The sequence below is a fragment of the Calliopsis andreniformis genome, chromosome 6 (genome assembly GCF_051401765.1).
Source record: "Calliopsis andreniformis isolate RMS-2024a chromosome 6, iyCalAndr_principal, whole genome shotgun sequence".
NCBI classification, from domain to species: Eukaryota; Metazoa; Arthropoda; class Insecta; order Hymenoptera; family Andrenidae; genus Calliopsis; species Calliopsis andreniformis.
The window spans coordinates 14,721,403-14,739,078 of NC_135067.1; the positions used below are offsets into that span (position 1 = coordinate 14,721,403).

Here is a 17,676-nt window from a genome sequence, read left to right on the forward strand (position 1 = left end):
CTGAAGTTATAGTAGTGTTACTAAGGAAATCAAATGAAAGTTTCTTGGATTGTACAATGCTGCGTCATGTCACCGAGAATTCTAGTGGGTTGACGAGTTATAAAACTTCTGTCGTGAATATTGTACATTATGAAGTGCAGTATCAATTCCTCAAGCTGTGTTATTGGTTTTATGTACAGACGCTGAGAAAGGTAAGGAATGTCCTCCGCATTAGAAAATCAACGCTACTATTACGACATGATATTACAATAATCCTCCCAACAAGAAATATCTTTATCTTTCTCATTTTCATTTTTTATCCTTCCACATTTCTTTAAATCCCACTTTTCTTTTTCTGTTGATCGTGGTTTCACAGTGTCCCTTCCGTACCTGCTACTCCGCTTTTTAGCCCTGGTGCTTCTCATCTTCTTATTGTCTCCCTTTTTGTTTCTTTCTTTAGCCCTTCCTTCCCGAGCACTTCGTCTTATTTCCCTTTGTTTCTCCGGCGACTAAACAGCCTCCAGTCCCACCAGGTTTCAGCCAAGACTCTGTGGGTCTTTTTGCCGCAAGACTTCTTCCGGTACAGTCATCGGCAAGACGCTCTGCTTTGAATGATTCACTCCTTAGACCGTGTTAATTGATTCCTAACTGCATCTAACTACGTCTATTGTCGTATAGAATGTAATGACTGCTCAATCCTTAGTACAGGTTTATTCAACATTTGAGTGGAATTTTATGGAGCCTTGAAGTAGTTTCTCCTGCAGCGATCAAATTTATTTCAGCAAAACCATTTATTTTGCGAGTTAAAATCTCTTTTATTAGTAGTAGTATTTTCTTATTATTATTGCGATTTATTTTATTTACTCGACAAGCGCAGAAGAAAAACGTATATGAACTTTCGACATATGATGAAGAATGCTGGTCTTATGGTGAATGAGCCGGCAGTCAAGGTACGTTGAATCCTAGCGCATAATAACGAGTAGCGTTGAGAATAAAGATTGATACTTTCCCTCCTCCCGCTGTAAACTAAATCCGGTTTATGGTAAAGAAATGATTTTCTCTCCTCAAAGACGGAGATAATTCTCTCTTCGAAGACAGATAATGCAATGGTTCAGATATCGGTGATTCCAACGAATATCTCTCGTATATCTTCCCCTTTCCTCCTATTTCTGATACTCGCGCATACAGAAAAACAATTCCATCAGTGACAATTTTAAAAATCGGCGAATCAGTCAGAATCGTTCCTTCACAAATGAGTTACTCAAGAATTCGACAATAGAATATATTACCCTCTCTGAACCCTCTTATATAGTTAATATTCAATATACCTAGCTATTTATTACTCACAAGAAATTTCTTAATGACTGTGCCATACAAATAAGCTGACTGATCTTCGACATAAAGCAGAAACGCACTGCACTGTTGAAAGCAGTCTTCTCTTAAAGAATCCAGGTTTCACCAGACCGCGTTAACCACAATTTCAATATTTGCTCTTTCAATCCAACAAAATGTTCTCCTTTCACTCCGCCGTAGAATCGACAGTAATACGTCTCGTTTGGTTCAAATCGGGCACATCTCGGTCAGTCTATTTTCTTCTATTATTTAAGGCTATTATTTAACGCGATAATAAGGAGTTCTAAATTTATCTTACAACATACAGCGAAATGAAAAATAAAATCTCATATGCCGGTCACTGTTTTCCAACCCATTCTGTAGAAATTATATCAATTGTACGAATGATCGCAACCCAATCATCGAAGGGTTATAAAACTCGTAGCAATGAAAAATAAATCAAAGAAATATTAAAGATAAATTTACTTTTATAGATTTACTATTTTATAGATCTACGGTTGCGATACAGTAAGGAGTACGTATTCCTTGCAAACTTACGCAGTACCTATAGCCACGTGCCAACGATGTCGCGTACGTGTGTGCTAGGAACACAAGCCAAGCCAGGTAATAGACGAGCATGACGAGTCCATTAAGAAGTAACTGTTGTTCGACTAACTGGCTCGGTACACGGACACACAGGGTGGTTTGTTCACGCTGTCGTGTGCGTGCCCGATCTTCCGTGTACCTACGTATATGCGTAACTCTATCATTATAACATCTATCATTATAAAGTCCAGGGCTGGACTTAACCAATAACGCGGCATGCCCACGGAAATCTGGCCCACTCGTTTAGTAACAACTAATACCCGTGTACCGTGGTTTGATATTGCATTCAATGGCGAACTGGTACAACATAGGCACCTCGTTCGAGGATGCTGTTTGATTTATTCGATCGTTGTGCACGGCTGGCTACCGGTAATAGCGACCAAAGGAAGAATCGAATTCGAACGAGAAAGGAGAAGAGAGGGTTGTATGATAGAAGAAAATGTAAACGTGATCAGAAAGGAGAGAATAAGTTTCTTGTCAGGAGTGTTCTCCTGCGTGATCTAGTACCTACTAACACTATTATTTACTAATGGCTCTTGAAGGTAGTGTACATATAGTGTACAATTTCTACAGGATTTTTTTGTACATATAAATCTCAAATTCTCAGAACAGTGTGGAATTCATGATCATAATTAGAGAAGATATTTATTTAAATTTGAGACCTTTCCTCTGAAGAAGTTCTAATGACCAGATTTTCTAAACACAATTTACGAACCACGATATCATGAAATGCTAGAAATCGAAGGTCCTCTCAAAGATTGGCGCGTATTCATGTCCGGAACGGAACGGGGCTCATAGCCTTATCGGGATCATCCGAAACGACCTATTGTCAGTATGTGGTTAACCGTGACTATCTAAATTAGAATCGGTGTAGACGACATACTGGCTTCTCTTGTTCCTTGCCATTTGTGGCAATGACCTCTCGAGCGCAACGTGTGCGAAGGCATGTTTTCACTAAATACCTTGATAACAAATTTTTGCAACATACTTTCGACAAACTCTATAAATTAATCGAAGTAAATTGTAGATGACTCGTGAATCACAAATAAAAATAAGTAAAATAAGAATCAACGAGAAGGGTAAGTGACTCCAGCTACAGTAAAGAATCACTCGAATGGCAAGTGATAAGAAGTAACAAAAAAAACTGAATTGCAACTCATGTTGACGTATTGTTTAAATCGCAAATGTGACGATAATACAATGGAGTCATACCAACACGCTGCGTTCTCAAATAAAAAATTTGCTCAAACTCGCAGTACATTCGAGGACCTTCGAAATTTCCCGCGAAGCAAATAACGCAGATTAGAAAATGCACAATGGATCGCCAACTTAATAATAAGCGTCTCGGTCGAATGAAGTTCTAGAACGTGCGAGAACGCTGCTTCCGCAGTTTAGAGTCACACCTCACTGCCAACGCAAAGTGGACTAACCCTTAATTGGGAACATTGAATGAATTCGAGCGTACAGAGGACAAGAGTGAAAAAGGAATAGGAAGAACCGAGAATGGAAGAGGGGAGGATTTGCGGTGAGAAGAATCGAAAAGAGAATGAAAGAGGAGTATGACTGGCATTATCGACGAGACTGTGGTATTTCGCTATATGGCAGGAAATCCTCCCCTGATGCACTCTATACGCACCGCTATGGCTGTTCTAAAACCATTCACGTACTTACTTTGACCTGCATCTTCCACCTCTAACATGGCACACCATTATTTGCTTCCCTCATTCTAGAGGTTTCGAGTCTAGTTACGACAAAAAGAAAGGGCGACAATAAATCGAATTTTATCAATGACAAAAATAAATTTCATTAACATAATTTTTCTCAACTTACTGACTTACATACGTCACTTCAAATAAGGTCCAACTTTTGTATGCAAAATGAAATTATTGCTCTTTTTGTTCTATTTTAAAATGAAAAGTAACATTTTTTTACAAGTGACACGAAAATGAAAATGAAAAAATTAAAACAGGCTCAAGCTGAATTCCTCGCCAACGAATTTCGCGAATCGTTGAGCGCATACAGGCGAAGGTCTATTTTAGCACGATCTCTTGAAATTCGCCTCACACACCTTCAACCACAGTCATTTCCTTCATATTCTGGCGCAAGTAAAATCACGTACGGCATGCGGCTTGTCTCGTTACATCGTGGTTCAAAGACGAGCGATAACGAACTTTATCGAGCGACATGTAGCATAAACATTTATGCTTGCATCAGCATTACCCAAACTTTAGCTAGTTATTCAATTTCCTCCATTCCTATCAGTCGACTGACTTTAGAGTGAAATTTCATTTTTCGTTCGAGTAATTACATTCTCATTATACCGACTCTTTAATCGAAAACAAAACAATTCGAGTGATAAACATTCAAGCGGAAGTATCTCTACTAACTATAAATGTAGGTCAAAGCTCATGACACGGCCTAGATCTAGATCAGCAGTTCTCGTATCTCGAAACGGGAAGTCATGATATAGTTTTGCAACAGAAATCTAGCTTTCAATCAACGCAATGCAACAGTGGCTGCACTTTGGAAACGGAGGTTGCTTTTGAAACAAGGCATGGATTTAATATCATTTTTAGAAAGAATGAAAAATGCTATGTGGACGTCACATAAAACATTATTTTTACAAAGTGCACTTAATACACTCTAGTTCTGAATACTTAACTCTAATAAAATATATAAATAAAAACCTGTTTTCACTATCGTGATCTGCGTTGCGCAAGTACCTAATGAAGGAAAAGCAGGAGTAGAAAAACGTGACGACGGAAACGCAAAACTTAAACGACGCTACGAGAGTCATTGACCTCTCTTTATGTTAACAAATACCGCTGCGCTAACAAGCAAGCTGTCACGTAGAGAGCCAGAAGCAGTCACCTATGTTGCTGGAAATAAATTAGACGCCCCTTTCGACCTAGTTGCGTAATTAAGGCCCCCTTTAGCGGCTTTCAGATGAATGAGGAAGAGCCAAAGAGGGACAAGGACAACCAGCCATCAGTCAGCTGACCGAGCGAGTCCCTCTTTTTTCTTTCATGCAACTCCCGGCCTGCGCATCCCGTCTTCTGTTCGCGATGCGCCCTCCTCTCTATCCGTCAGTCTGCTATTTAGCTCTTTTTATTCACCCCGATGGCGAAACCATTGAACCAAGGGAAGTGCGGTCGAACCTTCGCGACCGTTCAACTTTTAAGATTATCGATCTTATATAACGTGACGTAACTGGACTAGAGATCGACCTGATCAGAGATTCAGAGAAAAGAAAGAAGATATGTCATTTAAATCGAGATTCAAAATGAGTTCAAGATGACATATCTAATTCTAATAAGATGTAGCCAATAATACCACGCGACAAGATACTACGATGCATGTGTTAGTTGCGAGTACAAACTGCCTTCATGATCCAGAATTAAGTCGACCCCATATCTGCTCTCTAGTTTTATACATAGTGAAATTGAATTGGCCCTGTGACAATCGAACAACGTGGTCTATGGAATTCTCGAGTATGTTCTCAATCGGGTTCGATATCATTCGGCGTGAGTTACGTGGCTATAGAAGCAGAAATGAATTTAACTGGCTGGTTCAAACGATGCTCCCTTCCCCGACCATCCTCTGCTCCCTATATTCGTGCAGTGCGTCATTAGCGCGCCGTTAATACGCAACTTAACGCCTTCTCAATTCAACCCAGACCTACCTAACGCTCTATTTATAGCGTACTCTGCTTTACTCTACCGTACTAATCGTCGTTACTGTAAAAGTGCCCACGAAACGACCGTGACGACCCAACCATATCTCGTTTCGTAAGAGCAGGAACTGATCCCGCGATAATCTATAACAAGGAATATGGAACTGACTTTAGAACTAGCATCTGCACATTATCTGTTGCAGGGAGGGAGGACGAATTTTACGAGCGAATCGTGTTCGTTCTAACGAACGAAGGTGCTGCATCAAACGCTCCGAAAATTTCCATGGCCTCAGGACAGTCGGTTAACATCGCGAAAGATGTACCGATAAATTTTCGCCATTTTTCCCATCCTCATCCTCTGTTTCCCCACATCTTCGTCTGTGTACCAGCTCGCCCATTAAAACGGCCGAGTGCAATTACGTTTAAAAATAGCGGGAGAGTCGAGGAGAGTTTGTTGCGCTCGATTGCATCAGACACCACGTCGACGACGACCACGACCACGAGTACGACCATGGATCCATGGCAACCAAGAAGTTGGAAGACTTTGGAAGCTTCTTGTGAAACTTGCGAAATTTTGGTTCCCATGGCCACTCAAACTGTGTTAATTTGTATATTTTATAGAATAACGTGATCAGGAATATACGTGAAAATTAGTAAAATTGGACGAAAGTATAATGTTGAGTGAAAGAAGAATTAGAATATACTAATCGAATTTGAATTTCTTCCAATTCTATAATTTTTAAGTACGTGAATTATTTTGGAAAGTGGAATATATCGGCTATAAGTAGGCGAGTAAGTGCCGGTGTATGACTCTACTTTTTCCACTTCGCATCCATCCACAGAGTGGGAAGAACGCAGCTGTATCAGTTACCGTTTCTTATTTAGATGTTTTCTGCAATATAGGAGCATAAAATAGATGAAATGATTACACAAGCATTTTCAACGTGTCGAATGTGACTAATTGCTCAAAACATAAAAGGACAGTTTCATATCACAATAACAGTTTTTCTTCATTGCACGTTCGGTATTCTCAGTAGCATAGAAAGCAGTGAGAATAAAGTGCAAACTGATGCACGATTGTAAACTGTAAACATTGTACTATAATGTTGAGACAATATCTGGAACCGTACCAAACGGCCGAGCCACCGTTTCAGTGACTTGAAATTTCGGTGACAGTGACCATTGTAACACAGTGGGTACAAGAACTGCTCATAGTGACGATTGCTATCCAATGGTTGGAAATTATTTCTAGAAACGTTTATGATCAATAGTATTCACTGCAAAGTATATGAAATAGTTAGAAAATAACTAGGAATCATGATCATTAAAATTTGTTGTGGAACTACTAAGCTAATCACACGATTGAGCGATAAAATAAAAGAACTATGAAATTGTCGACGATACACGTCGGAAAAGAATATATATAATTTCAATCCATGGGGTTTCGACGACTCCAAATACCCTCGAAATCCTGTCACTCAAAAGAGTTATCGATGTCGAAACCATCGCGCGCTCAAGATCTCTACAAACTAATTTTTCTCTAACTGTTTGTCGAGTATGCAAAAATAAATTTATTTCGTGCGAATATAACTGCCCAGAAACTAAAACCAGCGACTAAAAATTGCACGTTACAAGATAGAATACTTTTACAAAACTGGATTAAAGGAAAATGCGACGTAATAGCTTGATTCCTCATGTTTAATACACATCTGATGATTCTATCGCTTTATTCTCTCGCCAAAAGCGATAATGGTCTCCCAACCATCACTCGATCAATTTTTCATACAGTAAATTATGTGGAATACAAGCAGGAGCACAGGCATTGTCGACAATGTCAACCATTACTACGTAATCAGTCTTTAAGCAACAAACCACATTTTGAAATCGCATAACGTGTAATATGTACATTGGTACGTACTGCGAATATTTGATTGAATACGCAAACACAGCCATCAATTAGAAATTTCTGTTGCTACAATCACGAACCCTACCAAACCTCCATGCGAAACATAGATACGTATGTAAGTGAACACATACTGTACAGCTGTTTGAATTGCAAGCAAAACGAGAATCGATTCTTCCCACTGTAAAACGCGAATAATGTAATCTCATGAAAACAGAGTTCACTATACAGAACACTGACGAATAAATATAACTAGCTCGAATTTACTGAAAAACGACTCGTAGTCATTTTAAGAAATCTTCAACGCCCGTATTTAACAGAAAACAATTTTAATTCCATATGTATTTATAAACTGAAAAATTCGTATCCTAATCTGAGCTTAAATCAATTGCAAGTGATATTGCCTTTGAATCTGAGAATAAAAGTTCGGCTAAAAAATACACAGTGGAGTATACGCACTCACTCCACTGTTATTTGATATGCAACTAAACGAGGAAGTATCGTGCCCACGTGGAATCAAACAAGTTCTTCCTATATTCTAGGTGAACAACAAAACCAGGGATTTCAGAATCAGTGTTATACTATTCCAGTGCATAGAATCGTCTAGAGACATTAGAGACATCGGAAAACTTTACGCGCCTCCATCTGCGATTGGCGAAGCAAACTCGAACCGCCTGCGCCGCGGAGTCTTAAATCACACGGTGGTTGCACAGCAGGCGAATCACTGTTTTGCGTCGTGACGTATCGACGCAAAGCGTACCGTAAAATGTTCTGTGCACGACTGCCTTAACGAGACACCGTGGACAGGCCGTGAAAAGAAGAACAACCGGATCTCCGTTGGTCTTTAAACCGCAAGACGACGATCCGCCTTCGTGCAAGAGCATTCCGTCAGAATCGTTGCCAGTGGGAAATGCGAGGGAAACTAGAGACGAACAGAGTCGCGAAGGAACAGTTGAACATCTGTACCTACTGATTTTTTTACTGAATACCTAGTTATTTATGCAACGTATTGTACACTAATTGTCTAACATGCGTGTAACTTGAAGACAATAACGAGCGAAGATTTATGTAACCGTATATTTACTATAAAGTTATGTACATTCTTCACGTCTGAATACTATGGCTTTTCTACATTCTGATTAGAATGAGAAATGGAACTGTGACTAGGTATTTCGATGCATTTAAGAACAAAAAGCAAGTATGCAATCAACTGCAGATAAAGCATTGACACTTAATTATTTCTTTGTGACACAACAGGTTTTGATAAACGACTAACAAGGGGAAGTAGTTGTATTATACGAATGAATAATGGAAGAGAAAGGCAGTAAGTAGTAATTAAAGGGAAAGCCGGTCGTTATGACGAATTTGCTTGGCGATAGGGTTCACACCACTTATGTCACCTTTGCATTAATCTCAGACGGTAGAAGCTTCTTTCGTAAAAACTATACAACAGTATGCAATATACCTGTGAATATTTATTACTTTCACAGAATAAATCTGTGATAATCAGAAGCATTGCAAGAAGAATTGAATAGATGTTGAAAGTTTGGTGAGTCAGATGACTGCATCGAATTAATCAGCTTGGTTAAAGTGAATACACTTTACTGAAAGTAATTATTTGAAAAGTAGCTCGTTCCGCATTCACGATTCCCGGTTAAAGGTAGAGGCTGAGTATATTCCTTTGTCGTTGGTTACCACTTTCCCACAGTTACTGCAGAACACACTGCATCTTTGTATCTATGAACTTTTGCAGAATAGTAGTGCAAAACGCAGCGGAGCAGATACCAGTTTTAGAGACCGAAAGACTCTTTTTCCACGCCAATTCGCAATTAATTCAACGCGACGATCGTTCTGGAAACCCGAATTTTCTTCGAGCTGAAATTTCATAGATCTAATGGGATAAGCACTTGATGGAGAGTGGAAAATATAATATATTTGACTCCCCCGAATTTCTTCTCTATTCTCGAGGAGTCAGCTCGCGTGGAAAACTGGCGGAGCGAAAAAACAGAGCGATGGAAGGACATGACGCAAACGAGATGGAGTTACACGACTTACGTAACGACAGCAAATAACGCTAATGAGCCTACTCCGCCTTCGTTCCTCTTATTCTTTTTTCCATGAGACACTGTCCCGCGCCCCGCCCTCGCCGATGGAGAGTTACGAAAACTACTCCAACAATACATAATTGAGAAAAAAAACCTCGAGCTTCCTGCCAAAATACCAACTCTCCACTGCACAATTTAGACTGACACGTGTGTTATACTCGAGATCATGGAACATTTAATGAAGTCCGAAATGTAGGTCAGACGATATATTCCTTTTATGCAGACAAGATAGAACATTATTCAATCACCGCGACTTTCGATGCTGACAAGTTCTGATTTGGTTGGAAATTGGAAGGGAAGTAGGACAATTGAAGCGTTCCTGAGTAATAATACATTTCACCGATTTTATCTTTGGAACATCTTTCAACAGAGTTAGAACGATAAATAATTCTAAGGAGGGTTATAGTTCGCTTGAACCCCTGCCGTGTCACAGAGACGGTCGACATGGGAAACCTTAGCAATAATACATTACGATCGCTGACCATTTTATACCAGATATAATTTGCACTCTAAGAAATAGAGCAGAATAGAAGAAATTTAAATTCGCCTGTCTGCGTGAGTACTAAAGGGGAACCTGTCACGCGCCCGTCCTGATTAGATATCGCGCGACCGACTAATACACCTAACGCACACATTCTTGCCACGAAAATTCCGTGGAAGCAGTTGCACGTTTTCAAGTAACCGCGATCGTTTCGTAATGCTGGTACACCTCCTGCAGACCGTGATTATTTTAATTCAGCTCACGCAAAAATGTCTTTGTTCTTTCGCCCATGGCGGTTTAAAACGTTCCGTTTCTCCTGAAACGACACTGCTCCCGTTTCATAGGAAAACTGGCAGAGCAAAATTAACAGCTATTACGTGGAAAATCTGAGAACTAGTTCATGGATTGGTTACAGCAAAAATGAAAATCTCGAGAATAAAATGACAGAAAAGCGCAGGGTTTGCTTTAACTACATGTTAAAAATTAATTAAATGTCACGCTATTTAATTATCGTGAATTTTGTCCATGCATAAATTTCCCAGGCAACGATAAACTGAAACGCTCCTTTGTGTAATTAAATAATTCACCACTGAAATTTTTCAATTGTGTATAAATGGAAAGCATGTAAAACTGCATAACGTTGTATCGCATGCGAGTTGTCCTCCACTCAAAAATATCTAAATTATTACTCAGACCATGACAGGGAACTTGTGTTCAAGTCATTCACGCGACCAATCCTTTCTGTTTCACAAGAAATAAACACGTTCACGCGTGATTTTTCTAACCAGTGACTGACGAATGATTGAAACGTTAGACACGTGGAATCTTAACATGTTTCTCTTAAAATCACGTTATCCACATTGCTACTTATCAATTATTCTGTTCAATCTAATCGCAGTCCATGTTTGTACTACTGGTCCACTTTTATCCTCGATGGCCTAGCTAATGTCAGAAACGTTTTACAGTCGAAACTAGATATAGGATTATCGTTCCGTATTGTGGCCTCTCGTCAAACAATTTTTTCTCTCAGTTGACATGAGTCTTTCAACGGAGATAAAAACACGGCTACACGAGCACTCAACACGCAAATAACTGCGGCCACCAAAAAGAAACGTCTTGAATATGCACTTTCTCGTTCATATGCTTAATCATGCACATTCTTCTATTTTTTTTCAGAACATTGCTAAATAGTTGAAAAACCATCGAGTAGAAGAACTTTAACGTCACTTAAGTTATGTAAGCGCAATGAAACATGGTCACTCTGTCTCAGCTGTGTCGCAGTTCTCAGCATCGACATGAATGTATTATATCTAAATAAAATTAAGATGCAATTTCAGAAACGTTTACTCAGAGCATTTAAATATCTATTTGAATATGATGATAATTTGTTCGTTAAGTAAATTCACAAAATAACTTTGGGCTTCATGAACGAGCAAATACACACATAGACATAGGCCAATAAATCGCGTTTGCAAACCTAAATTTAACATCTGCGCGCACGGGATTCGAAACGAGGCGCATACCCTACGATTTAGTCGCTTATTTCTCAAGGAGAAGCTATCAATTTGATCACATACCTGGACTGGTCTGCCAAGATAGACCACCGATGAACATTTTCCTAGAAAAAGAAAGATGAATCCGTCAGCATCGGCATCAGGCTGTGGTCGCCGGCAGAAGATGATGAAGGAGGACGGGGGAGACTGCCAGCAGAGGGTAACTTCCGGTTTCGTAACCCCCTGCGCAGTCTCCGTATATCGACGGTAGGTGTCACCACACATCAACCAACAACTGAATAACTCCCGAATGATTTTTTTTTTTTCATTTTTGCTCTCTCGTTACGAAAAACTCATTAAACCACCCCGTACGACTACCGCTCGCCGCGTACAGTCAAGAAAGAAACCAAACGGCTCACGCGCGCAACACAATAAACACAGCATCCCCCCACCCCTTCCCCTCAAACCTCGGCGCCTTCTTTGCTCTGTGTATCGATGGGACTGTCGCGGGTACTGTACGGAAGACTATGCAGATATAACGGATATCCATGTGGTTTATTCAACGTTGTTTGCGATACTACCGCTTTGTTTTATATCTTCGTTTCATGGTAGTCCTAGGAATTTAATAACCATCTGAGCCGAGCCATGAATCCAGCCACGGTTTACGTTTTTGTCTTCGTCGCTTTATTGCACCTATTCGTCCTTATTAACCAGTTTACGAGAATCACCATCGTCATTCGCATCATAAAAGCTTTTATGTGTCGATTTAACTTTCACGTGATTGCTAAGGCAAGGGCATGCTACGTTTGACACAAAAATGCGCGGTAAAACTCAGAATTGATTAATTCATAATTTAAAGTAAAATTTTATGAATATGTTTTAGCTATGGAGAAATTCCAGCAATAATTCACGAGGTATTATTAAATTTAATATCAGACGTTGCCCCGAATTGTCAACACCAATCATCGCAACACACATTTGCTCAAGCTCGTAACAAGTGTTATACGAAGGAACTATTAACTTGTAATAACACCTCATAGCGCGTAAACTGCACGTTTAGCTCGTCAATGGATGCATGAACGTATAAACAATGAAGGCAACAGTTGTACCGTATTGCTGTATTATAATCTGTCTAATGCAAAGGGAATCAAAACTCGGCCCATTATTATTAACGTTCATCCCGATTTACCTGTCAACCGATACGAGACAAAGAGGAAGTACATTGTATTCGAAGGATGGTCTATTTATTTGCATACTATTTTAAAATAGGATCATTATATCAGAAACGTAACGCATTGGCATTAATGAGAAAGCAGGGATTATCACGTCGAACAGTCTATCCGCGAAGATAACGCTCTCCTGTAGTGGACGTAATCACGTGGTGGCGCATTTGAACATCGATTTTCCGCGGCACGATATAACCTATTCCCCTCTCGCCCACGCATTCCTCCTACTCCGCCGTCCTCCCGCCCCTTTCCCACCACCCTGCATCAGCTTTTCTCGCTTTAGGTCTTCGCGGTACGAAGAACTGGAGTAGGCTACCATACTATACCCCGTTGATAAGTTCAGTGGAATTAATAGGACGAACCATTGACCATATGTCGTCGGAAAATCGATCGCGGGAAAAGCATTGAGTGGCGTTACCAACTCCTCGTCCAACTTTCCAACGGAATCGCTAAACTCGTATCAATCTTCGTGAAACAATTCTCATGCATATACATACACGGAGCGTTTATCAACGTGTGCCGTTTCAAGAAAACGTTTCGACTCGAACCAAAGACCGATAAAATTTTGCCTCGCGGGTCACGTGGCGAACCGGAACACCATGAACGGAGGAGAACGATTTTCACTAACACCGAAACACAATAACACTTGCTTCTTCTACGTTACGTGGCGTTAAAGACTCGCACGATCATTTCCCTCCACTCGCGAGCGATCGAAACTCAAAGAAACGAATCTTCCCCTGTTGGCGGCAAATTCAAATGTGTTAAGTCATTTCTGTTTTCCTTCCTCGCCTCCCCCTTCTTCCCGTTGCTCCTCCTTCCCATTCATCTAACCTTCCCCCTTCGCCTCCCTCTCCCTTCGTTTCATCGAGTCTGAGGGTGGTGAACGCGATGAAAGAAGGCGCCACCGGTTCGAGGAGAGCGTCGTGGCACGCATATTCACGCGGCCGTCAAAGATAAACACTATACGCTCCGCGATCCCGGGTGCACCCCGCGACCGTGACAACAGCAACAACAGCAACGATGGCGACGACCACCCCCGTCGAAAGAGGATCTGCGAGCGACAATAACAAAGCTCGCGCTTGCAACTGTGGCGAACACCCGGAGGTCAACGTGTCGTATCACCGAAGACGCAACGGAACCGTATAAGAAGCATCAACAGAACAAACACTCGCGCGGAGCAGGGCAACAGAAAACACAAGGTTAACGTGGAACAGGCACGACCCCGGACGATGACATCGTGGTCTCGCGCGTCATATCAACACACTCAAACGTTACTCGGCAACATTTCTTTCTCTCATCTTTTCTCTTTCTTTCTTTCTCTTTTTTTTTTTTTTTTACTCCAATTTCTCACGCACGTCTCGATCGTTGTTGGTGGTAGATGGTAGTGGAGGTCTGTTTGGGATGAGGATATCCATGTCTCGTACCCTGGATCGTTCGGCACCTCGGCTGGCGAGCCGCTCGCTACGATTTCCTGGTTCTGTGGCTCCATAGCGGCGCACGGCTCGTTGTTGTTGTCGCAACGCTCTCGCGTATCCGGGGTTGTTGTCGCAGTGGCAACGTCGGTGACACAGTGATATTCGGTGGCAGTCGGTCTCGCCGATAGCCGCCTCTGTTCCTCTCTAGCCTCTGGATCACGTCGTCAAGCGAACGATGCCGCCGCTCGGCCCCGTCGATGACAAATCCACCACTCGCGCGTGTCAATGCGCCCCGACGTCACGACGCACGCTTTCACTCGACTTCTCGCCCCCGGCTTCTCGACGTCCGCTGATCCTCTCGTGCCTGCGGGTTCTGCCGTCCTCCGCGCTCCTTTCCTCCTTCTTCCTTCTCACCTGTCTCCCTGTTCCCTCAGCTGTCAGACGGTGCGTGTGTTCAGAGGGTTCTCGTGGCCGGAGGGGTTGCTGGCGTTTTCCGCTCGTTGTCGCGCGACACACGGCGAGAGAGCCTCGAGACGCGATTATCGACGAAGGACGGTGGGCGAAACAAACAAGATCTACGCGCGTTTCGCACGTATCACGGGCTCGTGCACTTTCCGTGTACAGGGATCGACGGAACAGCCGCGCTGATCGCGTCGTGCGAGACCAGGGCCGAAACGACGGTGCGGTGTCACGGTGACGACGATGACGGGGGGGACACGACGAGAGGAGGAGATCGAAACGACGGAAAATACGGGCTTGTCGACCTCTTCCTTTTCTTTCCCTTGTTTTCTTTTTCCCCCTGTCCGACCTCTGGCTGCTTCCCGTTCCTTCCTCTTCCGTTTCTCTTCTTTCACTTTCTCTCTCGCTCTTTCCTCGCTCTCTCCTCTTTCTCTCCACACTCTCCCCTACTACTGACTACTAAAAACTAAGGAGAAGGTGAGAGGTTACGTGGCTGCGCGGTACGATGACTACTGATGACGGGCGGCGGCCGGTACTCGGACGTGCGACGCGCTCTGCGAGAGGTTCGACGCGACACTGCGTTCACTGGGGGCGCGGGGCGGGGGGAAGGGGTTCCGCGGGGGAGGGGAGGAGCGCAAGGAGAGGGGGAGCGGCGGCGGCGGCGGCGGCGGCGGCGGCGGCGGCGGCGGCGGCGGTGGCGGCGGCGGCGGTGGAGGCGACGGTGGCGGCGGCGGCGACGGCGATAGCGGAACGCAGCGTCGCCCTTCTCTCTCTATCTCCCCTCATCTGGCATCGCTCTTCTCCTTTCGCTCGACTCTTCCCTCCTCCTTGCGCCACCCGACTCCGTCTCTCTTCGCGAACGTCGACCGTCGGTGGGATAGAGGCTCGCGCTTGCGCCTTCGTTACCCGCCGGGCTAACCAAAAAGAGAAGGGGAAGATCGCGACCGCGTACCCGCCTCCGACCACGGTCTGCTCGCCTGCTCGCTTCTCGCCTCGAAAAAGTCCGACTACCCGCTCGCCTGCACCACTTGCTCGACTCACTCTCGCCTCCGCGGAGAGAACCTCTCGACGATGGGTCGAGGAGCGCGCGCGATCGCCGCGGCAAGAGGATCGGGTGGACGGCGAGCGGAGCGGGTACGCGAGGAACGCGGGACCGCGCGAACAACGCGCGAACAACGCGCGAACGGTCGCTGGTCAAGCTTTCCGATTCATGCATCACCGATTTTCGCAGACGCAATACCCGCGGTTTACCAGCCACGGGTTTGCAAAGGATATATTGCTTCCTACTCCCACCCCTCACAGCTGTTTTATTTGCTGCCTGACTGCGATTCTATTTTTAGGAATTAGAGCGAGATTTTGTTTGTCCAAGTCGCTGGAGGGTACTGGGAGAAAGCGTTTTCGAGTAAGATATGGATTAGAGCTGTGACTGAGGCGAAATTTTGTGAGTTATGCTGAATTAACGTGAGTTTTTGGTTTGAACATTATTGTTGGAAGATGGACTCACAATCGGTCAAAGTTCAGTTACATATTTCCAAGAATTGGAGTTTAAACATTTGAAAAAGGTACGTTAGAGAAATGAAAATTTGTAAATTGAAGGTTTGAATGTTTCAAAATTTGAACATTGTACAATTTGAAAACTTGAATTCGATTGTATTGAGGATATATACTGGGATCCCTGATAAGACGTGATAAGATACATATCTATAAGTCAGGATTAAAATTCAATGCTTGGAACATCAGTACCTCGAAAATCGAAAAAAAATGTGTAGTATAAAGTATAAATACTACTGAAATAGTAGTACTTACTAATATGTGAGGCACAAACTATTATGGCAATGTGTTTGTAAATGTCCATTAATAGGGAAATTTTTAGTACAAAATAATAATTAGCCCATTTAGTGGCCATTCAATTTCAGTTTCTATAATATTCTATCTTGATGAATAATGTAACAAATCTCGTATCAGGTTTTACCTACCACTATTAACAATAATATCTATAAAAAATATTCAACTTAACTGTTTTAATTATAAGTAGTATAGCATTATAGAACAATAGACAAAGAAGACTCCGTATAAAATACAATAAGGGTTCCTTAAGAACAAAGCTAACGAGGGTTTACAGAAAAAATATTAAATTCGCTAAATCACGGACTGCGATAAAACCGACCACTACCGAGTATAATGAGTTAACTCTTTGTGACCCAAATTCTTTGTTCCAGGCGAACAGTTTTAATATTGAAAGTGCTCAAGACAAAAATACACATAACAGAAAGAAAAACCAAATATTCAAGATGCCCTTAAACTTTCTAAAAATTACAAAAAACTGTTTTAAGAATCGCAGCTGACACGAGTCATTTTCCCCATTAACCTTGTGACCTACGATCCTTTTACTGTCTTCTGTCGATCACGAAGGATCACTATTCCCATCGTTTCCTTCTCGCTGTTCAATTCTCTCCGAAAATAGAAGTAATCAATAGCAATGGAAAATGCTTGGCGTTGAAGCCAACCGTTCGAATTGAATCAAATCGGTATTCATGGGAGGTAAGAAATGATTCCCTCGGCTCGAATCTGTCGCAGTCACGCTTGGCCAGTTCTGATGACAGACCCAAAGGACCGTCGGGGAACTGCCAATCACTATTTGGGGATTTTAGCCAGTCCCGAAGCAACCTCGCCAATAGCACGCAATATGCTAGACCAGCGGCGAGCTCTTCTCATTAGCTTACCCTTTGGTCTGAGTTAGTGTCGGATCATACAACCAGTCGCTGCAGCGAATTTGCATAATTCGTAAGAGACTGCACGCACGCTATACAGCCACGTGCAACGCATCTTGCGTTGGTGGACACATTTATAGGTTGTCTGATCGCTTAAGATTCGCCTCGGTAAAGTATCCGCGGGAAATTAGATGTTATCGTTCGCTTGATACGATACGTATACTGTGATTTATCGAGTTTCCTCGACAGTCGGACGGGAAACTTTTATGGCGCCCGCGAAGGAAGCTAAAACA

The 17,676-nt window shown here is 42.5% G+C and overlaps 1 protein-coding gene across 12 annotated transcripts in view; it reads right to left on the minus strand.

Annotated features, from left to right (window-relative positions):
- The window catches only part of Rbp6 (RNA-binding protein 6), a 585,462-nt gene extending 571,031 nt beyond the window's left edge, over positions 1–14,431 (minus strand). For all 12 annotated transcript variants that reach the window (XM_076381097.1, XM_076381090.1, XM_076381093.1 and 9 more), the window contains exons 1-2: positions 14,223–14,431; positions 11,657–11,697 (exon numbers count right to left, since the gene is read on the minus strand). In XM_076381097.1, coding sequence (XP_076237212.1) covers positions 11,657–11,697; positions 14,223–14,287 — 106 coding nt within the window. In that variant the 5' untranslated portion in view covers positions 14,288–14,431. The remainder of the gene's footprint in view (positions 1–11,656; positions 11,698–14,222) is intronic.
- Positions 14,432–17,676: the final 3,245 nt, after the last annotated feature.